Source organism: Anser brachyrhynchus, assembly GCF_964034855.1.
Source record: "Anser brachyrhynchus genome assembly, chromosome: 22".
In the NCBI taxonomy this organism is placed as follows: Eukaryota; Metazoa; Chordata; class Aves; order Anseriformes; family Anatidae; genus Anser; species Anser brachyrhynchus.
The window spans coordinates 6,512,484-6,535,763 of NC_137715.1; the positions used below are offsets into that span (position 1 = coordinate 6,512,484).

The 23,280-nt window shown below is 54.1% G+C and overlaps 3 protein-coding genes and 2 pseudogenes across 5 annotated transcripts; 3 read left to right on the forward strand and 2 right to left on the reverse strand.

Annotated features, from left to right (window-relative positions):
• The first annotated feature begins 1,191 nt into the window (after positions 1-1,191).
• LOC308181565 (feather keratin 1-like) lies at positions 1,192-2,378 on the forward strand. The gene is made up of 2 exons (XM_080564952.1): positions 1,192-1,250; positions 1,614-2,378. The coding sequence occupies exon 2, from the start codon at positions 1,635-1,637 to the stop codon at positions 1,947-1,949; it is 315 nt and encodes a 104-aa protein (XP_080421078.1). The 5' UTR covers positions 1,192-1,250; positions 1,614-1,634; the 3' UTR covers positions 1,950-2,378.
• A 3,271-nt stretch (positions 2,379-5,649) lies between these two features.
• Positions 5,650-6,404, reverse strand: LOC308181540 (feather keratin 1-like). The gene has a single exon (XM_080564933.1). It carries the CDS (start codon positions 6,317-6,319, stop codon positions 5,789-5,791), a length of 531 nt encoding a protein of 176 aa, XP_080421059.1. The 5' UTR covers positions 6,320-6,404; the 3' UTR covers positions 5,650-5,788.
• A 3,291-nt stretch (positions 6,405-9,695) lies between these two features.
• On the forward strand, positions 9,696-11,656 carry LOC308181550 (feather keratin 1-like; annotated as a pseudogene). The gene is made up of 2 exons (XR_013956153.1): positions 9,696-10,528; positions 10,892-11,656. The product of XR_013956153.1 is annotated as a feather keratin 1-like (transcript).
• A 3,276-nt stretch (positions 11,657-14,932) lies between these two features.
• On the reverse strand, positions 14,933-15,831 carry LOC308181560 (feather keratin 1-like). Its single transcript, XM_080564947.1, has 2 exons — positions 15,765-15,831; positions 14,933-15,401 (listed from the first exon to the last, which is right to left on the reverse strand). Exon 2 carries the CDS (start codon positions 15,378-15,380, stop codon positions 15,066-15,068), a length of 315 nt encoding a protein of 104 aa, XP_080421073.1. The 5' UTR covers positions 15,381-15,401; positions 15,765-15,831; the 3' UTR covers positions 14,933-15,065.
• A 3,740-nt stretch (positions 15,832-19,571) lies between these two features.
• Positions 19,572-20,933, forward strand: LOC308181545 (feather keratin 1-like; annotated as a pseudogene). The gene is made up of 2 exons (XR_013956154.1): positions 19,572-19,805; positions 20,169-20,933. The product of XR_013956154.1 is annotated as a feather keratin 1-like (transcript).
• Positions 20,934-23,280: the final 2,347 nt, after the last annotated feature.

Below are 23,280 nucleotides of genomic sequence, written 5' to 3' on the forward strand. Positions count from 1 at the left end.
GTTGCGCCAGTGGAGGTTCAGGTTGGAAATGAGGAGAAATTTCTTCTCAGTAAGAGTAGTTAGGTATTGGAAGGGGTTGCCCAGAGCGGTGGTGGAGTCATCATCCCAGGGGGTGTCTAAAGAAAGATTGGCTGTGGTACTTGGGGACATGCTTTAGTGGATGATATTGGTGATAGGGGGATGCTTGGACCAGATGATCTTGGAGGTCTTTTCCAACCTTAATGATTCCATGATTCTATGATTCTGCTTTAGGACCTGGAGCACCTCCTCCCTCTCCTTCTTCACCGACCTTGGTGTCTGCAGGGCTGTTTCTCACTCCTCGCTGTCCCAGCTGCTGTTGTGCAGGAGTAGTTTTCCTTTTCTTAATTCTGTTCTCACACAGCCCAAAAAAACATTGCATATTGGTTTGGCTCTGGACAGCAGCAGGCCAGTTTGGAGCCAGCTGAAACTGGCTCTTATCTAACATGGGGCAGCTTCTGGGTCTGTTCAGCATTGAGGAAAGAAGAATGAGAGGGGATCTTAATAATGTTTACAAATATCTTAAGTGTGGGAGGCGGAGGGATTTGGCCAACCACTTTTCAGCGGTTTGTGGGGACAGGACAAGGGGCAATGGCCAAAAAAATGATCACAGGAAGTTCCGCACCAACATGCGAAAGAACTTTTTCACGGTAAGGGTGATGGAACACTGGAATAGCCAGGCCAGGGAGGTTATGGAGTCTCCTTCTCTGGAGATATTCAAGTCCCGTTTGGACGCTTACATGGGCAACCTGCTCTAGGGAACCTGCTCTGGCAGGGGGGTTGGAACCGGTGATCTCTTGAGGACCCTTCCAACCCCTACAGTTCTGTGATTCTGTGACACCTCTGACAGAGACCACCCCTGCAGAACCCCGTTACCAAAACCTTGCCACGTAAACCCAATACACCCTCCAGCACTTAGGACTCATCTGCTGCCCTACTGACGTGTTCCCGCCCAGGGAAATGCTTGACCTCTCATCTTGGTTCTTAAAAGGAGATTCTGATGCCAATTGGGCAAATCTGAAATGAGGAAATGAAATGGCAGAGTTGACGGAAACCAAAGCACAACCTGTGCCATTAGGAAGGCTATTTTGCATTTGAGGTGAGTCTGATGGAAAATTACAGCCTGCGTAGAGTGACTGTGGGCCTGGGGCGATGCAGGAGAGGTATAAAAGAGGCCCCATCTCCTCACTCTCTTCATCCACTCCTCTCTCCTGCATCTCCCTGGGAACAAGGTGAGTCTTAAGGCCTTTCTCCTCCTTTTCATCCCTGGGGAGTTCTTATAACATGCCTGCACCTTCCTCCTCTGCTGGGTTTTCGGGTTGCTAGTCATGGGTGATGGAAGGGGTCAGGAGATGTGTCATGAAGTGAAGCTGTGGCTTGGCTGACGTATGTCCTGAGATATGGGCTTGGTGGGGAGCTCCTTTGGCCTGAAAGTTCTTGCCAACACTGTTGGGAACAAAGGGAAGGAGATGGCTGTGGGCCTCCTTAGACATCTGCCGGCTCCCCAAACAGCATGTGCCATTGCTATCCAGTGGTGTGCTGGCAGACTGCTCCTCTCTCACCAACATTCTCCTTTGGGGCCTCCCTCCCACAAGGTGCACGTCCTGCCCCGAGACATGTCCTGCTACAACCAGTGCCTGCCGTGCCTGCCATGTGGACCCTGTGGCCCGACCCCGCTGGCCAACAGCTGCAATGAGCCCTGTGTCCAGCAGTGCCAGGACTCCACTGTCGTCATCCAGCCCTCTCCCGTGGTGGTGACCCTGCCCGGCCCCATCCTCAGCTCCTTCCCGCAGAACACCGCTGTGGGATCCTCCACCTCCGCTGCCGTTGGCAGCATCCTCAGCTCTCAGGGAGTGCCCATCTCCTCTGGGGGCTTTGGCCTGTCTGGCTTTGGCAGCCGCTACTGTGGCAGGAGGTGCTTCCCGTGCTAAAGCTGCTGGCATTGGCTCTGGAGAAAGACCCCCAGAGACCCAGACTTTGGTAGCGGACTGGGCACAGAGCATAGGCTTCTTGTGTTCAGGGTGACCAAGCCTCCCCATCACCCCTTGGAAGAAGATGGGTCTCTTGGAGAGCATGGCCCATGTCTGCCTTATCCCTTCTCCACTCTCTCCTTTCCCGCCTGTGCCCTTGTTGCTCACCGCAACTTCTCTGGACCCTGAATCCCACAATTTCATCATAGAGAGGATCTTCTGTCCTGTCTCCCTCAGTGGAGTGGGCATATAGACATCTGGCAGGATGCCCACCATGGCCACACAGCCCATGCTCTCATCTGCCCCTGGTGCTTCCTGCACTGGGGCTTCCTCTCGGAGCAACCTCTTTTCCATCTTTTGACTCGAATATTAAAGTTTTGCTGCATCCTAGCCTGTGCCTCTGAGTTGTCCTTCCCCTGCAGACGCTCCAGACACCTGCTGTCAGGACCAATGCTGTTCCTCTGGGGACTTTGGTGGGAGTATTGGGCACATGGGTCCATTCACTTCCCCAAGCGTAAGGCCCTGTGCAGTAGGGCCCCTTGGGAAAGCACTGTCACTCACACGTGAGGGAGGTGCCCATGAGTTCTGCAGGGCCGCTGGCCATCAGGCCCAGCTTTGCTGCCTCTCTGTCCTGGCGTGCCATCTTGGCCTCAGCGCACATCCTGCTGAAGGCGGCATGTGGCCACTGCTGGCCTCCAGTGAGGAGCCAGAGCTGCAGGAGACCCTGGGAGGGCAGCAGCCACACAGGTTCCTGGGAAGGGGCAGCAGGGGAGAGGGAGAGAGGCGAGAGGAGGGGCGGCAATTCCTTCTGCTCTGGGGGCAGCTGTGCTGGGCGGGGAGGCTTGTGCAGAAAATGGCGCCAGAGCAGGCCAGGAGAGGGAGTGGGGGAAGCAGGCTGTACTGGCTCTGGCTGTGATTGAGGCAATTGTCTTCACCATAGGCAATATGGTGCTGTGTTCTGATTGTGTGGCTAAAACAGTGGAGGTGACGCACCAACGATTTAGCTCAGCATCAAGGCCTTCTATGTTTCCGTCTCTGCACTTTCACAGAGCAGGCTAGGGTTGGGGAAGTTTTCAGGAGGGGACACAGTCAGGACAGCTGACCCGAATTTACCAAAGGGATATTGCATACCATAGAGCATCATGCTCGGCAACAAAACGGCTGCACAGTTCTTCCAAACTTGCTGTTCTGCAGAGACTTCCTTGGCATTGGTCTGCTGGTGAAAGGTGGTCAGTCACAGCCTTTACGTCATTATCTTTTTCTCTTTTCTTCTCATTCCCTTCTTAAAATGTCATTATATTGACTGGGAAGTTTTTCTGTCTCTTGGTCTTGCAACTGCCACCCCTATCCTACTGTGGCTGTGGTGTGAGCGAGTGGGTGGTGGGTGTTTAGATCCTTGCTGGGGGTCAGCCCACCAGACAGGCTCACAGGCAGTGCATGTCCTCCTCCCCCTACTCCTTCCATGCAATGATATTGCATACCATAGAGCATCATGCTTGGCAAGAAAACAGCGGGACAGTTCTTCCAAAGTAGCCATCCTGCAGAGACTTGCTGGGCTTCTTTTTCCCATTCCCTCCTTAAAATGTCATTATATCAGCCGGGGAGTTTTCCTGTCTCTTCGTCTTCCAACTCTTTCCCCTGTCCTGCTGCGGCTGCAGCGTGAGCGAGTGCATGGTGGGTGCTTAGATGCTTGCCAGGGTCAACCCACCACACAGTCCTCCCCCTACTCCTTCCGTCTGTTCCCTGGGCTTCCTGCAAAACCTTGTGGGGAAGAGGGAGGCAGGGAGAGACTGAGGGCAGGAGGAGAGACAGCAGGTGCTTTCTGAGTGTCTCTAAGGGCCGTCCACAAGCTCCCCAAAGCAGCACCGCAGGCACCCAGAGCCCAGTCTGGCAGATGTCTTCCTGCCAGCCTGCCCTCACACCACATCATCTATCTTGCAGCCCCTCTATTGCAGCAGACCGAAAGCTGGTCCAGGAAAAGTTGCTTGGGTGGTAAACCCATCCAAAGAGAAGTGACTCCCAGCACTGTTCCCAGACATCGAGGACACCAATGACATCCCGGGCTGTGTGAGCAGAAGCATAGTCAGGAGCTCAAGAATCATAGAATTACAGAATCATGGAAGGGCTCAGGTTGGAAGGGACTTTAATGATCATCTAACTCCAACCCCCCTGCCACAGACAGGGATGCCACTTGCTGTATCAGATTGGCCAAGGCCCCATCCAGAATGGCCTTGGACTCCTCCAGCAATGGGGCATCCACAACGTCTCTTGGCAACCTGTTCCAGTGCCTCACTACTCTTACAGTGAAGAAATTCCTCTTAAGGTCTAGTCTAAATCTGTCCTCTTTTAGTTTAAGACCATTCCCCCTTGCCCTATCATGTTCTACCCAAGTAAAGAGTCCTTCTCAATCTTTTTTTCTGAGACCCCTTTAAGTACTGAAAGGTTACAATGAAGTCTCCCAGGAGTCATCTCTTCTCCAGGCTGAACATCTCGAGCTCTCTCAGCCTTTCTTCATAGGAGAGGCGCTCCAGCTGTCTGATCATATTTTACCCTACTCTGGACTCGCTCTAAGAAGTCCACATCTTTCTTGTGCCGGGGGCCCCAGACCTGGACTCACTACTCCAAATGTGGCCTCACGAGGGCAGAGCAGGATAAAGTCTCTCTCCAAGTCTCTCTCCACACAGCTGCTCTTGATGAGTTCTTCTCCCTGTCTGTACTCCTGTGTGGGACTGCCCTGAGCCAGGTGCAGCACCTTGCAGTTGGACTTGTTGAACCTCATGCGGTTCACATAGGCCCACTTCCCCAGCCTGTGGAGGTCCCTTTGAATGGCACCTCTTCCTTCTATCAACTGCACCACAGAGTTTGGTGTCATTGAGGGCAGTGACAATCCCACTCCGCTCAACACTCCTCCAAATGCATCTAGAACACTGTGTCCAGTTTTGGGCTCTGTAGCAGGAAAGACTTTGACCAAGCACAGCAAGTTCTGCAGTGTTGTTGTTAGGAAGGGTTTTCCTGGCTCCTCCTGGGCAGCTATGCCCTCCACCTTGTCAAGGACGTAGTCATCCCTCGTTCTTTACTACTTGCTTCATGCTGTTGTGCTAATCAGAGAAGAAGCAACAGTGTGCACACCAAAATGCACAGAGGCCACTCAACTACATTGGATAATTCCATCCAGCTCTAAGTAAGCAGATATTTAGAATCCAGACGGTGACCTGATGCGTGAAGAAGCATTCTGAATGCAAGCCTGTGTTAATGATTGCTAAGCATGAGCATCAGCAACCACCCGCTCCCAGAACTACCAGTCAGCAACACCTCTCTCCCCAGGCACCCTGGAAGAGTAGCTGCAGGGGAAGGACAACTCAGAGGCGAAGGCTGAGATGCAGCAGAACTTTAATATTCGAGTCAAAAGATGGAAAAGAGGTTGCTCCGAGAGGAAGCCCCAGTGCAGGAAGCACCAGGGGCAGACGAGAGCATGAGCTGTGTGGCCTTGGTGGGCATGCCACCATTTGACCACCTGTCTGCTCCACTGAGGGAGAAGGGTCAGCATGTCCTCTCAATGATGACGTTGTGGGACTCAGAACACAGTGGAACCGTGCTGAGTAACAAGGACATTGGTGGGAAAGGAGAGAGTGGAGGAGGGGAAAGGCAGACATGGGCCTTGCTCTCCGAGAGACCCATCTTCTTCCAAGGGGTGATGGGGAGGTTTGGCCACCCTGAACATAAGAAGCCTATGCTCTGTGCCCTATCCGCTGCCAACATCTGGGTCCGGGGGTTTTTCTCCAGGGCCATTGCCAGCAGTTTTAGCACGGGAGACACCTTGTGCCGCAGGAGCGGCTGCCAAAGCCAGAGAGGCCAAAGCCCCCGGAGGAGATGGGCACTCCCTGAGAGCTGAGGATGCTGCCAACAGCAGCGGAGGTGGAGGATCCCACGGCGGTGTTCTGCGGGAAGGAGCTGAGGATGGGGCCGGGCAGGGTCACCACCACAGGAGAGGGCTGGATGACGACAGTGGAGTCCTGGCACTGCTGGACACAGGGCTCATTGCAGCTGTTGGCCAGCGGGGTCGGGCCACAGGGTCCACATGGCAGGCACGGCAGGCACTGGTTGTAGCAGGACATGTCTCGGGGCAGGACGTGCACCTTGTGGGAGGGAGGCCCCAGAGGAGAATGTTGGTGAGACAGGAGCAGTCTGCCAGCACACCACTGGATAGCAATGGCACATGCTGTTTGGGGAGCCGGCAGATGTCTAAGGAGGCCCACAGCCATCTCCTTCCCTTTGTTCCCAACAGTGTTGGCAAGAACTTTCAGGCCAAAGGAGCTCCCCACCAAGCCCATATCTCGGGACGTACGTCAGCCAAGCCACAGCTTCACTTCATGACACATCTCCTGACCCCTTCCATCGCCCATGACTAGCAACCCGAAAACCCAGCAGAGGAGGAAGGTGCAGGCATGTTATGAGAACTCCCCAGGGATGAAAAGGAGGAGAAAGGCCTTAAGACTCACCTTGTTCCCAGGGAGATGCAGGAGAGAGGAGTGGATGAAGAGAGTGAGGAGATGGGGCCTCTTTTATACCTCTCCTGCATCGCCCCAGGCCCACAGTCACTCTACGCAGGCTGTAATTTTCCATCAGACTCACCTCAAATGTAAAATAGCCTTCCTAATGGCACAGGTTGTGCTTTGGTTTCCGTCAACTCTGCCATTTCATTTCCTCATTTCAGATTTGCCCAGTTGGCATCAGAATCTCCTTTTAAGTACCAAGATGAGAGGTCAAGCATTTCCCTGGGCGGGAACACGTCAGTAGGGCAGCAGATGGGTCCTAAGTGCTGGAGGGTGTATTGGGTTTCCTTGGCAAGGTTTTGGTAACGGGGTTCTGCAGGGGTGGTCTCTGTCAGAGGTGTCACAGAATCACAGAACTGTAGGGGTTGGAAGGGTCCTCAAGAGATCACCGGTTCCAACCCCCCTGCCAGAGCAGGTTCCCTAGAGCAGGTTGCCCATGTAAGCGTCCAAACGGGACTTGAATATCTCCAGAGAAGGAGACTCCATAACCTCCCTGGCCTGGCTATTCCAGTGTTCCATCACCCTTACCGTGAAAAAGTTCTTTCGCATGTTGGTGCGGAACTTCCTGTGATCATTTTTTTGGCCATTGCCCCTTGTCCTGTCCCCACAAACCACTGAAAAGTGGTTGGCCAAATCCCTCCGCCTCCCACACTTAAGATATTTGTAAACATTATTAAGATCCCCTCTCATTCTTCTTTCCTCAATGCTGAACAGACCCAGAAGCTGCCCCATGTTAGATAAGAGCCAGTTTCAGCTGGCTCCAAACTGGCCTGCTGCTGTCCAGAGCCAAACCAATATGCAATGTTTTTTTGGGCTGTGTGAGAACAGAATTAAGAAAAGGAAAACTACTCCTGCACAACAGCAGCTGGGACAGCGAGGAGTGAGAAACAGCCCTGCAGACACCAAGGTCGGTGAAGAAGGAGAGGGAGGAGGTGCTCCAGGTCCTAAAGCAGAATCATAGAATCATGGAATCATTAAGGTTGGAAAAGACCTCCAAGATCATCTGGTCCAAGCATCCCCCTATCACCAATATCATCCACTAAAGCATGTCCCCAAGTACCACAGCCAATCTTTCTTTAGACACCCCCTGGGATGATGACTCCACCACCGCTCTGGGCAACCCCTTCCAATACCTAACTACTCTTTCTGAGAAGAAATTTCTCCTCATTTCCAACCTGAACCTCCACTGGCGCAACCTGAGGCCATTCCCTCTAGTCCTATCACAAGTTATCTGTGAGAAGAGGCCGACCCCCAGCTCCTTTCAGGTAGTTGTAGAGGGCAGTAACGTCTCCCCTGAGCCTCCTCTTCTCCAGACTAAACAACCCCACTTCCCTCAGCTGCTCCTCCCAGGACTTGTGCTCCAGACCCTTCACCAGCTTTGTAGCCCTTCTCTGGACACACTCCAGGGCTACGATGTCTTTATAAACAAAGATATTAAAGAGGATGGGCCCCAACACCGACAACCCTGGGGAACACCACTCGTGAAAGGCCAACAGCTGGATTTGACTCCATTCAATCAGAAGTTCCCCTGCGGCCCGTGGAGAGGCCTCTGGTGGAGCAGGCTGTCCCCCTGCAGTCCATGGGTAGCACGGTGGAGCACATCTCCACACTGCAGCCCATGGAGGATTCCCCAGCGGAGCAGGTGGATCTTGCCTGAAGGAGGCTGTGGCCCATGGAGAGGACCACAGTGGTGCAGGCCCTGAGACAGAGCTGCAGCCCGTGGACAGGAGCCCACGCAGGAGCAGGGGTTCTGGGGGGAGCTGCCGCCCATGGGGGAACCCGTGTTGGAGCAGTTTGCTCCTGACAGATGGACCCCGTGGTACGGACCCATATTTGCAGCAGTTCTTAAAGAGCTGCTGCCTGTGAGAAGCCCATGCAGGATCAATTTGGGAAGGAATAAATCCTGTGGGAGGGACCCTAATTTGGAACAAGTGCAGGGAGTTACTGTGAAGGAGGGGCAGAGTCAAAGTTTTATGGACTGACCACAGACCCCAGGGCATGTTCCCGTGCGCCACCTGGGGGAAGAACATAGAAGAGGGTGGCAGGGGAGGTTGTTTTTAGTTTGTTTTTAGTTTCTCACTGCTCTAGCTTTTTAGTAATAGGTAATTAATTACATTAATCTCCCTATTCTGAATCTGTCTTGTCCATGGCAATAATTGGTGATTGATCTCTCTGTCCTTATCTCAACCCTTGATCCCTTTTCATCGCATTTCCTCCCCCTTTCCCTTTGAGGAGGGGGAATAGATAGCAGTTGTGATGGAGCTCAGCTGCCCAGCTGAGTAAAACCGCCATAGAGTAGGTCAGAAGGGGTAGAAGATGAGTCCCAAGTGCTGGAGGGGTCCTGCATATATATCCTGCTGCCTATGCAGTGCCCTCCTGGATGACCAAAGCCTCCCTGGCCTGAGGACACAGCACATCCTTCTACCACTTGGCCTGGCTCCCAGACTGCTCCACCAGTCACAGCTCATTGCCTGCATAGGCAGATGGGCTGTGCTGCAGTTTTGAAATGCCCTGGCACAAGGCTGCTCCTTCTGGGGTGACATGTTGTCTGCTTGTTTGACCTTGTTCCCTCTTGTGGCTGTCTCCTGGGCTCTTCAGGCAACCCATGTTGTCAGCTGCTGTGAGGAAGGCAAAGGTTGCTCTCCTGAGCCAAAAACCAGAGGAATTGTTCACAGGGACAGTGTCTTGCTCCACCACTCTCCTTGCCATACCAAGCACTTTGGCCAGACTCATTCCCTGACCAGCAGCGCACCCAAAGACATGCCCTGTTGTGCAAAACATGCCTGCAATCCTGTGAGCTGCCTGAGCTATGAGAGTACTTGTGAGAAGGTCATGCTGCAGGGTGATGGCTGTTGGGGCTGCCTGGAGCATGGCACAGCTTGAGCTTGGATTCGCATGGAGCTGCTTGGCCAGAGGGGGATTTAGCTTGCATGATGCTCAGGCCTGCAGACAGCAGGCACTCTGGCTTGGCCTCACGCCAAAAGCGTGGCATGTGACCAATCCCAAATTAGAGCATGACTTGTCCTGGGCAGGGAGAGTCTCTCCCAGGAAGCTTGCCTGCTGAAGGCATTCCCTTGCCTCCCTGGGGTGTGCCCCAGCTGCCTCCCATGTCTGCAGGGCAGGGAAGAGCTTTGCTCATGCAGCAGGGATGCATTGCCTCCTTGGTGGAGTCTGGGAGATGTTTCTGTAGCCAGGGCCCTTGTGAGCAAGTCCCCTCCCTGAGCACGTCCAGCTGTGTGGCAGTGCTGGTTCCTGCCAGCCCTCGCTAGATGAGGGGAACCTTCCTTGCCCCCCCCAGTGGTGCTGGCTTGTGCTGTTGCCTGAGGAGGGCTTTGGGACGTGGCAGAGGAAGCGTGCTGAAGCTCTAATGCTGGAAGACTTATTGCCTGGGACCTAGCCAGGAGGGATGTTTTCTGCAACCCTTTCTTTCCCACCAGAAAGCACTCAGGAGAGCTCCTACACACAGCCCCATCTCTTTAGCCAGGAGGGTGAAGCCTGTGTGTCCCTTCCCTCCCACCGTCCATGTCTGACCCTGCCCTGGGGGCAGATCTGCTCAGAGGAGGTCCACAGGCAGCTCATGGGCAGCTTCTGGACATTTCTCACAGAGGCCACCCCTGCAGAACCCCGTTACCAAAACCTTGCCACGGAAACCCAATACACCCTCCAGCACTTAGGACTCATCTGCTGCCCTACTGATGTGTTCCCGCCCAGGGAAATGCTTGACCTCTCATCTTGGTACTTAAAAGGAGATTCTGATGCCAATTGGGCAAATCTGAAATGAGGAAATGAAATGGCAGAGTTGACGGAAACCAAAGCACAACCTGTGCCATTAGGAAGGCTATTTTGCATTTGAGGTGAGTCTGATGGAAAATTACAGCCTGCGTAGAGTGACTGTGGGCCTGGGGCGATGCAGGAGAGGTATAAAAGAGGCCCCATCTCCTCACTCTCTTCATCCACTCCTCTCTCCTGCATCTCCCTGGGAACAAGGTGAGTCTTAAGGCCTTTCTCCTCCTTTTCATCCCTGGGGAGTTCTCATAACATGCCTGCACCTTCCTCCTCTGCTGGGTTTTCGGGTTGCTAGTCATGGGCGATGGAAGGGGTCAGGAGATGTGTCATGAAGTGAAGCTGTGGCTTGGCTGACGTACGTCCCGAGATATGGGCTTGGTGGGGAGCTCCTTTGGCCTGAAAGTTCTTGCCAACACTGTTGGGAACAAAGGGAAGGAGATGGCTGTGGGCCTCCTTAGACATCTGCCGGCTCCCCAAACAGCATGTGCCATTGCTATCCAGTGGTGTGCTGGCAGACTGCTCCTCTCTCACCAACATTCTCCTCTGGGGCCTCCCTCCCACAAGGTGCACGTCCTGCCCCGAGACATGTCCTGCTACAACCAGTGCCTGCCGTGTCTGCCATGTGGACCCTGTGGCCCGACCCCGCTGGCCAACAGCTGCAATGAGCCCTGTGTCCAGCAGTGCCAGGACTCCACTGTCGTCATCCAGCCCTCTCCCGTGGTGGTGACCCTGCCCGGCCCCATCCTCAGCTCCTTCCCGCAGAACACCGCCGTGGGATCCTCCACCTCCGCTGCCGTTGGCAGCATCCTCAGCTCTCAGGGAGTGCCCATCTCCTCTGGGGGCTTTGGCCTGTCTGGCTTTGGCAGCCGCTACTGTGGCAGGAGGTGCTTCCCGTGCTAAAGCTGCTGGCATTGGCTCTGGAGAAAGACCCCCAGAGACCCAGACTTTGGTAGCGGACTGGGCACAGAGCATAGGCTTCTTGTGTTCAGGGTGACCAAGCCTCCCCATCACCCCTTGGAAGAAGATGGGTCTCTTGGAGAGCATGGCCCATGTCTGCCTTATCCCTTCTCCACTCTCTCCTTTCCCGCCTGTGCCCTTGTTGCTCACCGCAACTTCTCTGGACCCTGAATCCCACAATTTCATCATAGAGAGGATCTTCTGTCCTGTCTCCCTCAGTGGAGTGGGCATATAGACATCTGGCAGGATGCCCACCATGGCCACACAGCCCATGCTCTCATCTGCCCCTGGTGCTTCCTGCACTGGGGCTTCCTCTCGGAGCAACCTCTTTTCCATCTTTTGACTCGAATATTAAAGTTTTGCTGCATCCTAGCCTGTGCCTCTGAGTTGTCCTTCCCCTGCAGACGCTCCAGACACCTGCTGTCAGGACCAATGCTGTTCCTCTGGGGACTTTGGTGGGAGTATTGGGCACATGGGTCCATTCACTTCCCCAAAGCGTAAGGCCCTGTGCAGTAGGGCCCCTTGGGAAAGCACTGTCACTCACACGTGAGGGAGGTGCCCATGAGTTCTGCAGGGCCGCTGGCCATCAGGCCCAGCTTTGCTGCCTCTCTGTCCTGGCGTGCCATCTTGGCACGTGCACATCCTGCTGAAGGCGGCATGTGGCCACTGCTGGCCTCCAGCAAGGAGCCAGAGCTGCAGGGGGCCCTGGGAGGGCAGCAGCCACACAGGTTCCTGGGAAGGGGCAGCAGGGGAGAGGGAGAGAGGCGAGAGGAGGGGCGGCAATTCCTTCTGCTCTGGGGGCAGCTGTGCTGGGCGGGGAGGCTTGTGCAGAAAATGGCGCCAGAGCAGGCCAGGAGAGGGAGTGGGGGAAGCAGGCTGTACTGGCTCTGGCTGTGATTGAGGCAATTGTCTTCACCATAGGCAATATGGTGCTGTGTTCTGATTGTGTGGCTAAAACAGTGGAGGTGACGCACCAACGATTTAGCTCAGCATCAAGGCCTTCTATGTTTCCGTCTCTGCACTTTCACAGAGCAGGCTAGGGTTGGGGAAGTTTTCAGGAGGGGACACAGTCAGGACAGCTGACCCGAATTTGCCAAAGGGATATTGCATACCATAGAGCATCATGCTCGGCAACAAAACGGCTGCACAGTTCTTCCAAACTTGCTGTTCTGCAGAGACTTCCTTGGCATTGGTCTGCTGGTGAAAGGTGGTCAGTCACAGCCTTTACGTCATTATCTTTTTCTCTTTTCTTCTCATTCCCTTCTTAAAATGTCATTATATTGACTGGGAAGTTTTTCTGTCTCTTGGTCTTGCAACTGCCACCCCTATCCTACTGTGGCTGTGGTGTGAGCGAGTGGGTGGTGGGTGTTTAGATCCTTGCTGGGGGTCAGCCCACCAGACAGGCTCACAGGCAGTGCATGTCCTCCTCCCCCTACTCCTTCCATGCAATGATATTGCATACCATAGAGCATCATGCTTGGCAAGAAAACAGCGGGACAGTTCTTCCAAAGTAGCCATCCTGCAGAGACTTGCTGGGCTTCTTTTTCCCATTCCCTCCTTAAAATGTCATTATATCAGCCGGGGAGTTTTCCTGTCTCTTCGTCTTCCAACTCTTTCCCCTGTCCTGCTGCGGCTGCAGCGTGAGCGAGTGCATGGTGGGTGCTTAGATGCTTGCCAGGGTCAACCCACCACACAGTCCTCCCCCTACTCCTTCCGTCTGTTCCCTGGGCTTCCTGCAAAACCTTGTGGGGAAGAGGGAGGCAGGGAGAGACTGAGGGCAGGAGGAGAGACAGCAGGTGCTTTCTGAGTGTCTCTAAGGGCCGTCCACAAGCTCCCCAAAGCAGCACCGCAGGCACCCAGAGCCCAGTCTGGCAGATGTCTTCCTGCCAGCCTGCCCTCACACCACATCATCTATCTTGCAGCCCCTCTATTGCAGCAGACCGAAAGCTGGTCCAGGAAAAGTTGCTTGGGTGGTAAACCCATCCAAAGAGAAGTGACTCCCAGCACTGTTCCCAGACATCGAGGACACCAATGACATCCCGGGCTGTGTGAGCAGAAGCATAGTCAGGAGCTCAAGAATCATAGAATTACAGAATCATGGAAGGGCTCAGGTTGGAAGGGACTTTAATGATCATCTAACTCCAACCCCCCTGCCACAGACAGGGATGCCACTTGCTGTATCAGATTGGCCAAGGCCCCATCCAGAATGGCCTTGGACTCCTCCAGCAATGGGGCATCCACAACGTCTCTTGGCAACCTGTTCCAGTGCCTCACTACTCTTACAGTGAAGAAATTCCTCTTAAGGTCTAGTCTAAATCTGTCCTCTTTTAGTTTAAGACCATTCCCCCTTGCCCTATCATGTTCTACCCAAGTAAAGAGTCCTTCTCAATCTTTTTTTCTGAGACCCCTTTAAGTACTGAAAGGTTACAATGAAGTCTCCCAGGAGTCATCTCTTCTCCAGGCTGAACATCTCGAGCTCTCTCAGCCTTTCTTCATAGGAGAGGCGCTCCAGCTGTCTGATCATATTTTACCCTACTCTGGACTCGCTCTAAGAAGTCCACATCTTTCTTGTGCCGGGGGCCCCAGACCTGGACTCACTACTCCAAATGTGGCCTCACGAGGGCAGAGCAGGATAAAGTCTCTCTCCAAGTCTCTCTCCACACAGCTGCTCTTGATGAGTTCTTCTCCCTGTCTGTACTCCTGTGTGGGACTGCCCTGAGCCAGGTGCAGCACCTTGCAGTTGGACTTGTTGAACCTCATGCGGTTCACATAGGCCCACTTCCCCAGCCTGTGGAGGTCCCTTTGAATGGCACCTCTTCCTTCTATCAACTGCACCACAGAGTTTGGTGTCATTGAGGGCAGTGACAATCCCACTCCGCTCAACACTCCTCCAAATGCATCTAGAACACTGTGTCCAGTTTTGGGCTCTGTAGCAGGAAAGACTTTGACCAAGCACAGCAAGTTCTGCAGTGTTGTTGTTAGGAAGGGTTTTCCTGGCTCCTCCTGGGCAGCTATGCCCTCCACCTTGTCAAGGACGTAGTCATCCCTCGTTCTTTACTACTTGCTTCATGCTGTTGTGCTAATCAGAGAAGAAGCAACAGTGTGCACACCAAAATGCACAGAGGCCACTCAACTACATTGGATAATTCCATCCAGCTCTAAGTAAGCAGATATTTAGAATCCAGACGGTGACCTGATGCGTGAAGAAGCATTCTGAATGCAAGCCTGTGTTAATGATTGCTAAGCATGAGCATCAGCAACCACCCGCTCCCAGAACTACCAGTCAGCAACACCTCTCTCCCCAGGCACCCTGGAAGAGTAGCTGCAGGGGAAGGACAACTCAGAGGCGAAGGCTGAGATGCAGCAGAACTTTAATATTCGAGTCAAAAGATGGAAAAGAGGTTGCTCCGAGAGGAAGCCCCAGTGCAGGAAGCACCAGGGGCAGACGAGAGCATGAGCTGTGTGGCCTTGGTGGGCATGCCACCATTTGACCACCTGTCTGCTCCACTGAGGGAGAAGGGTCAGCATGTCCTCTCAATGATGACGTTGTGGGACTCAGAACACAGTGGAACCGTGCTGAGTAACAAGGACATTGGTGGGAAAGGAGAGAGTGGAGGAGGGGAAAGGCAGACATGGGCCTTGCTCTCCGAGAGACCCATCTTCTTCCAAGGGGTGATGGGGAGGTTTGGCCACCCTGAACATAAGAAGCCTATGCTCTGTGCCCTATCCGCTGCCAACATCTGGGTCCGGGGGTTTTTCTCCAGGGCCATTGCCAGCAGTTTTAGCACGGGAGACACCTTGTGCCGCAGGAGCGGCTGCCAAAGCCAGAGAGGCCAAAGCCCCCGGAGGAGATGGGCACTCCCTGAGAGCTGAGGATGCTGCCAACAGCAGCGGAGGTGGAGGATCCCACGGCGGTGTTCTGCGGGAAGGAGCTGAGGATGGGGCCGGGCAGGGTCACCACCACAGGAGAGGGCTGGATGACGACAGTGGAGTCCTGGCACTGCTGGACACAGGGCTCATTGCAGCTGTTGGCCAGCGGGGTCGGGCCACAGGGTCCACATGGCAGGCACGGCAGGCACTGGTTGTAGCAGGACATGTCTCGGGGCAGGACGTGCACCTTGTGGGAGGGAGGCCCCAAAGGAGAATGTTGGTGAGAGAGGAGCAGTCTGCCAGCACACCACTGGATAGCAATGGCACATGCTGTTTGGGGAGCCGGCAGATGTCTAAGGAGGCCCACAGCCATCTCCTTCCCTTTGTTCCCAACAGTGTTGGCAAGAACTTTCAGGCCAAAGGAGCTCCCCACCAAGCCCATATCTCGGGACGTACGTCAGCCAAGCCACAGCTTCACTTCATGACACATCTCCTGACCCCTTCCATCGCCCATGACTAGCAACCCGAAAACCCAGCAGAGGAGGAAGGTGCAGGCATGTTATGAGAACTCCCCAGGGATGAAAAGGAGGAGAAAGGCCTTAAGACTCACCTTGTTCCCAGGGAGATGCAGGAGAGAGGAGTGGATGAAGAGAGTGAGGAGATGGGGCCTCTTTTATACCTCTCCTGCATCGCCCCGGGCCCACAGTCACTCTACGCAGGCTGTAATTTTCCATCAGACTCACCTCAAATGCAAAATAGCCTTCCTAATGGCACAGGTTGTGCTTTGGTTTCCGTCAACTCTGCCATTTCATTTCCTCATTTCAGATTTGCCCAGTTGGCATCAGAATCTCCTTTTAAGTACCAAGATGAGAGGTCAAGCATTTCCCTGGGCGGGAACACGTCAGTAGGGCAGCAGATGAGTCCTAAGTGCTGGAGGGTGTATTGGGTTTCCTTGGCAAGGTTTTGGTAACGGGGTTCTGCAGGGGTGGTCTCTGTCAGAGGTGTCACAGAATCACAGAACTGTAGGGGTTGGAAGGGTCCTCAAGAGATCACCGGTTCCAACCCCCCTGCCAGAGCAGGTTCCCTAGAGCAGGTTGCCCATGTAAGCGTCCAAACGGGACTTGAATATCTCCAGAGAAGGAGACTCCATAACCTCCCTGGCCTGGCTATTCCAGTGTTCCATCACCCTTACCGTGAAAAAGTTCTTTCGCATGTTGGAGCGGAACTTCCTGTGATCATTTTTTTGGCCATTGCCCCTTGTCCTGTCCCCACAAACCACTGAAAAGTGGTTGGCCAAATCCCTCCGTCTCCCACACTTAAGATATTTGTAAACATTATTAAGATCCCCTCTCATTCTTCTTTCCTCAACGCTGAACAGACCCAGAAGCTGCCCCATGTTAGATAAGAGCCAGTTTCAGCTGGCTCCAAACTGGCCTGCTGCTGTCCAGAGCCAAACCAATATGCAATGTTTTTTTGGGCTGTGTGAGAACAGAATTAAGAAAAGGAAAACTACTCCTGCACAACAGCAGCTGGGACAGCGAGGAGTGAGAAACAGCCCTGCAGACACCAAGGTCGGTGAAGAAGGAGAGGGAGGAGGTGCTCCAGGTCCTAAAGCAGAATCATAGAATCATGGAATCATTAAGGTTGGAAAAGACCTCCAAGATCATCTGGTCCAAGCATCCCCCTATCACCAATATCATCCACTAAAGCATGTCCCCAAGTACCACAGCCAATCTTTCTTTAGACACCCCCTGGGATGATGACTCCACCACCGCTCTGGGCAACCCCTTCCAATACCTAACTACTCTTTCTGAGAAGAAATTTCTCCTCATTTCCAACCTGAACCTCCACTGGCGCAACCTGAGGCCATTCCCTCTAGTCCTATCACAAGTTATCTGTGAGAAGAGGCCGACCCCCAGCTCCTTTCAGGTAGTTGTAGAGGGCAGTAACGTCTCCCCTGAGCCTCCTCTTCTCCAGACTAAACAACCCCACTTCCCTCAGCTGCTCCTCCCAGGACTTGTGCTCCAGACCCTTCACCAGCTTTGTAGCCCTTCTCTGGACACACTCCAGGGCTACGATGTCTTTATAAACAAAGATATTAAAGAGGATGGGCCCCAACACCGACAACCCTGGGGAACACCACTCGTGAAAGGCCAACAGCTGGATTTGACTCCATTCAATCAGAAGTTCCCCTGCGGCCCTTGGAGAGGCCTCTGGTGGAGCAGGCTGTCCCCCTGCAGTCCATGGGTAGCACGGTGGAGCACATCTCCACACTGCAGCCCATGGAGGATTCCCCAGCGGAGCAGGTGGATCTTGCCTGAAGGAGGCTGTGGCCCATGGAGAGGACCACAGTGGTGCAGGCCCTGAGACAGAGCTGCAGCCCGTGGACAGGAGCCCACGCAGGAGCAGGAGTTCTGGGGGGAGCTGCCGCCCATGGGGGAACCCGTGTTGGAGCAGTTTGCTCCTGACAGATGGACCCCGTGGTACGGACCCATATTTGCAGCAGTTCTTAAAGAGCTGCTGCCTGTGAGAAGCCCATGCAGGATCAATTTGGGAAGGAATAAATCCTGTGGGAGGGACCCTAATTTGGAACAAGTGCAGGGAGTTACTGTGAAGGAGGGGCAGAGTCGAAGTTTTATGGACTGACCACAGACCCCAGGGCATGTTCCCGTGCGCCACCTGGGGGAAGAACATAGAAGAGGGTGGCAGGGGAGGTTGTTTTTAGTTTGTTTTTAGTTTCTCACTGCTCTAGCTTTTTAGTAATAGGTAATTAATTACATTATTCTCCCTATTCTGAATCTGTCTTGTCCATGACAATAATTGGTGATTGATCTCTCTGTCCTTATCTCAACCCTTGATCCCTTTTCATCGCATTTCCTCCCCCTTTCCCTTTGAGGAGGGGGAATAGATAGCAGTTGTGATGGAGCTCAGCTGCCCAGCTGAGTAAAACCGCCATAGAGTAGGTCAGAAGGGGTAGAAGATGAGTCCCAAGTGCTGGAGGGGTCCTGCATATATATCCTGCTGCCTATGCAGTGCCCTCCTGGATGACCAAAGCCTCCCTGGCCTGAGGACACAGCACATCCTTCTACCACTTGGCCTGGCTCCCAGACTGCTCCACCAGTCACAGCTCATTGCCTGCATAGGCAGATGGGCTGTGCTGCAGTTTTGAAATGCCCTGGCACAAGGCTGCTCCTTCTGGGGTGACATGTTGTCTGCTTGTTTGACCTTGTTCCCTCTTGTGGCTGTCTCCTGGGCTCTTCAGGCAACCCATGTTGTCAGCTGCTGTGAGGAAGGCAAAGGTTGCTCTCCTGAGCCAAAAACCAGAGGAATTGTTCACAGGGACAGTGTCTTGCTCCACCACTCTCCTTGCCATACCAAGCACTTTGGCCAGACTCATTCCCTGACCAGCAGCGCACCCAAAGACATGCCCTGTTGTGCAAAACATGCCTGCAATCCTGTGAGCTGCCTGAGCTATGAGAGTACTTGTGAGAAGGTCATGCTGCAGGCTGATGGCTGTTGGGGCTGCCTGGAGCATGGCACAGCTTGAGCTTGGATTCGCATGGAGCTGCTTGGCCAGAGGGGGATTTAGCTTGCATGGTGCTCAGGCCTGCAGACAGCAGGCACTCTGGCTTGGCCTCACGCCAAAAGCGTGGCATGTGACCAATCCCAAATTAGAGCATGACTTGTCCTGGGCAGGGAGAGTCTCTCCCAGGAAGCTTGCCTGCTGAAGGCATTCCCTTGCTCTCCTGGGGTGTGTCCCAGCTGCCTCCCATGTCTGCAGGGCAGGGAAGAGCTTTGCTCATGCAGCAGGGATGCATTGCCTCCTTGGTGGAGTCTGGGAGATGTTTCTGTAGCCAGGGCCCTTGTGAGCAAGTCCCCTCCCTGAGCACGTCCAGCTGTGTGGCAGTGCTGGTTCCTGCCAGCCCTCGCTAGATGAGGGGAACCTTCCTTGCCCCCCCCAGTGGTGCTGGTTTGTGCTGTTGCCTGAGGAGGGCTTTGGGACGTGGCAGAGGAAGCGTGCTGAAGCTCTAATGCTGGAAGACTTATTGCCTGGGACCTAGCCAGGAGGGATGTTTTCTGCAACCCTTTCTTTCCCACCAGAAAGCACTCAGGAGAGCTCCTACACACAGCCCCATCCCTTTAGCCAGGAGGGTGAGGCCTGTGTGTCCCTTCCCTCCCACCGTCCATGTCTGACCATGCCCTGGGGGCAGATCTACTCAGAGGAGGTCCACAGGCAGCTCATGGGCAGCTTCTGGACATTTCTCACAGAGGCCACCCCTGCAGAACCCCGTTACCAAAACCTTGCCACGGAAACCCAATACACCCTCCAGCACTTAGGACTCATCTGCTGCCCTACTGACGTGTTCCCGCCCAGGGAAATGCTTGACCTCTCATCTTGGTACTTAAAAGGAGATTCTGATGCCAACTGGGCAAATCTGAAATGAGGAAATGAAATGGCAGAGTTGACGGAAACCAAAGCACAACCTGTGCCATTAGGAAGGCTATTTTGCATTTGAGGTGAGTCTGATGGAAAATTACAGCCTGCGTAGAGTGACTGTGGGCCCGGGGCGATGCAGGAGAGGTATAAAAGAGGCCCCATCTCCTCACTCTCTTCATCCACTCCTCTCTCCTGCATCTCCCTGGGAACAAGGTGAGTCTTAAGGCCTTTCTCCTCCTTTTCATCCCTGGGGAGTTCTTATAACATGCCTGCACCTTCCTCCTCTGCTGGGTTTTCGGGTTGCTAGTCATGGGCGATGGAAGGGGTCAGGAGATGTGTCATGAAGTGAAGCTGTGGCTTGGCTGACGTACGTCCCGAGATATGGGCTTGGTGGGGAGCTCCTTTGGCCTGAAAGTTCTTGCCAACACTGTTGGGAACAAAGGGAAGGAGATGGCTGTGGGCCTCCTTAGACATCTGCCGGCTCCCCAAACAGCATGTGCCATTGCTATCCAGTGGTGTGCTGGCAGACTGCTCCTCTCTCACCAACATTCTCCTCTGGGGCCTCCCTCCCACAAGGTGCACGTCCTGCCCCGAGACATGTCCTGCTACAACCAGTGCCTGCCGTGTCTGCCATGTGGACCCTGTGGCCCGACCCCGCTGGCCAACAGCTGCAATGAGCCCTGTGTCCAGCAGTGCCAGGACTCCACTGTCGTCATCCAGCCCTCTCCCGTGGTGGTGACCCTGCCCGGCCCCATCCTCAGCTCCTTCCCGCAGAACACCGCCGTGGGATCCTCCACCTCCGCTGCCGTTGGCAGCATCCTCAGCTCTCAGGGAGTGCCCATCTCCTCTGGGGGCTTTGGCCTGTCTGGCTTTGGCAGCCGCTACTGTGGCAGGAGGTGCTTCCCGTGCTAAAGCTGCTGGCATTGGCTCTGGAGAAAGACCCCCAGAGACCCAGACTTTGGTAGCGGACTGGGCACAGAGCATAGGCTTCTTGTGTTCAGGGTGACCAAGCCTCCCCATCACCCCTTGGAAGAAGATGGGTCTCTTGGAGAGCATGGCCCATGTCTGCCTTATCCCTTCTCCACTCTCTCCTTTCCCGCCTGTGCCCTTGTTGCTCACCGCAACTTCTCTGGACCCTGAATCCCACAATTTCATCATAGAGAGGATCTTCTGTCCTGTCTCCCTCAGTGGAGTGGGCATATAGACATCTGGCAGGATGCCCACCATGGCCACACAGCCCATGCTCTCATCTGCCCCTGGTGCTTCCTGCACTGGGGCTTCCTCTCGGAGCAACCTCTTTTCCATCTTTTGACTCGAATATTAAAGTTTTGCTGCATCCTAGCCTGTGCCTCTGAGTTGTCCTTCCCCTGCAGACGCTCCAGACACCTGCTGTCAGGACCAATGCTGTTCCTCTGGGGACTTTGGTGGGAGTATTGGGCACATGGGTCCATTCACTTCCCCAAAGCGTAAGGCCCTGTGCAGTAGGGCCCCTTGGGAAAGCACAATCACTCACACGTGAGAGAGGTGCCCATGAGTTCTGCAGGGCCGCTGGCCATCAGGCCCAGCTTTGCTGCCTCTCTGTCCTGGTGTGCCATCTCAGCCTCAGTGCACATCCTGCTGAAGGCGGCATGTGGCCACTGCTGGCCTCCAGCGAGGAGCCAGAGCTGCAGGAGACCCTGGGAGGGCAGCAGCCACACAGGTTCCTGGGAAGGGGCAGCAGGGGAGAGGGAGAGAGGCGAGAGGAGGGGCGGCAATTCCTTCTGCTCTGGGGGCAGCTGTGCTGGGCGGGGAGGCTTGTGCAGAAAATGGCGCCAGAGCAGGCCAGGAGAGGGAGTGGGGGAAGCAGGCTGTACTGGCTCTGGCTGTGATTGAGGCAATTGTCTTCACCATAGGCAATATGGTGCTGTGTTCTGATTGTGTGGCTAAAACAGTGGAGGTGACGCACCAACGATTTAGCTCAGCATCAAGGCCTTCTATGTTTCCGTCTCTGCACTTTCACAGAGCAGGCTAGGGTTGGGGAAGTTTTCAGGAGGGGACACAGTCAGGACAGCTGACCCGAATTTGCCAAAGGGATATTACATACCATAGAGCATCATGCTCGGCAACAAAACGGCTGCACAGTTCTTCCAAACTTGCTGTTCTGCAGAGACTTCCTTGGCATTGGTCTGCTGGTGAAAGGTGGTCAGTCACAGCCTTTACGTCATTATCTTTTTCTCTTTTCTTCTCATTCCCTTCTTAAAATGTCATTATATTGACTGGGAAGTTTTTCTGTCTCTTGGTCTTGCAACTGCCACCCCTATCCTACTGTGGCTGTGGTGTGAGCGAGTGGGTGGTGGGTGTTTAGATCCTTGCTGGGGGTCAGCCCACCAGACAGGCTCACAGGCAGTGCATGTCCTCCTCCCCCTACTCCTTCCATGCAATGATATTGCATACCATAGAGCATCATGCTTGGCAAGAAAACAGCGGGACAGTTCTTCCAAAGTAGCCATCCTGCAGAGACTTGCTGGGCTTCTTTTTCCCATTCCCTCCTTAAAATGTCATTATATCAGCCGGGGAGTTTTCCTGTCTCTTCGTCTTCCAACTCTTTCCCCTGTCCTGCTGCGGCTGCAGCGTGAGCGAGTGCATGGTGGGTGCTTAGATGCTTGCCAGGGTCAACCCACCACACAGTCCTCCCCCTACTCCTTCCGTCTGTTCCCTGGGCTTCCTGCAAAACCTTGTGGGGAAGAGGGAGGCAGGGAGAGACTGAGGGCAGGAGGAGAGACAGCAGGTGCTTTCTGAGTGTCTCTAAGGGCCGTCCACAAGCTCCCCAAAGCAGCACCGCAGGCACCCAGAGCCCAGTCTGGCAGATGTCTTCCTGCCAGCCTGCCCTCACACCACATCATCTATCTTGCAGCCCCTCTATTGCAGCAGACCGAAAGCTGGTCCAGGAAAAGTTGCTTGGGTGGTAAACCCATCCAAAGAGAAGTGACTCCCAGCACTGTTCCCAGACATCGAGGACACCAATGACATCCCGGGCTGTGTGAGCAGAAGCATAGTCAGGAGCTCAAGAATCATAGAATTACAGAATCATGGAAGGGCTCAGGTTGGAAGGGACTTTAATGATCATCTAACTCCAACCCCCCTGCCACAGACAGGGATGCCACTTGCTGTATCAGATTGGCCAAGGCCCCATCCAGAATGGCCTTGGACTCCTCCAGCAATGGGGCATCCACAACGTCTCTTGGCAACCTGTTCCAGTGCCTCACTACTCTTACAGTGAAGAAATTCCTCTTAAGGTCTAGTCTAAATCTGTCCTCTTTTAGTTTAAGACCATTCCCCCTTGCCCTATCATGTTCTACCCAAGTAAAGAGTCCTTCTCAATCTTTTTTTCTGAGACCCCTTTAAGTACTGAAAGGTTACAATGAAGTCTCCCAGGAGTCATCTCTTCTCCAGGCTGAACATCTCGAGCTCTCTCAGCCTTTCTTCATAGGAGAGGCGCTCCAGCTGTCTGATCATATTTTACCCTACTCTGGACTCGCTCTAAGAAGTCCACATCTTTCTTGTGCCGGGGGCCCCAGACTCCAAATGTGGCCTCACGAGGGCAGAGCAGGATAAAGTCTCTCTCCAAGTCTCTCTCCACACAGCTGCTCTTGATGAGTTCTTCTCCCTGTCTGTACTCCTGTGTGGGACTGCCCTGAGCCAGGTGCAG

Excerpts from the sequence above, each read along its gene's own strand:
- LOC308181565 (XM_080564952.1), top strand. The coding sequence starts at position 1,635 with ATGTCCTGCTACAACCAGTGCCTGCCGTGCCTGCCATGTGGACCCTGT.
- LOC308181540 (XM_080564933.1), bottom strand. The coding sequence starts at position 6,319 with ATGGGCTTGGTGGGGAGCTCCTTTGGCCTGAAAGTTCTTGCCAACACT.
- LOC308181560 (XM_080564947.1), bottom strand. The coding sequence starts at position 15,380 with ATGTCCTGCTACAACCAGTGCCTGCCGTGCCTGCCATGTGGACCCTGT.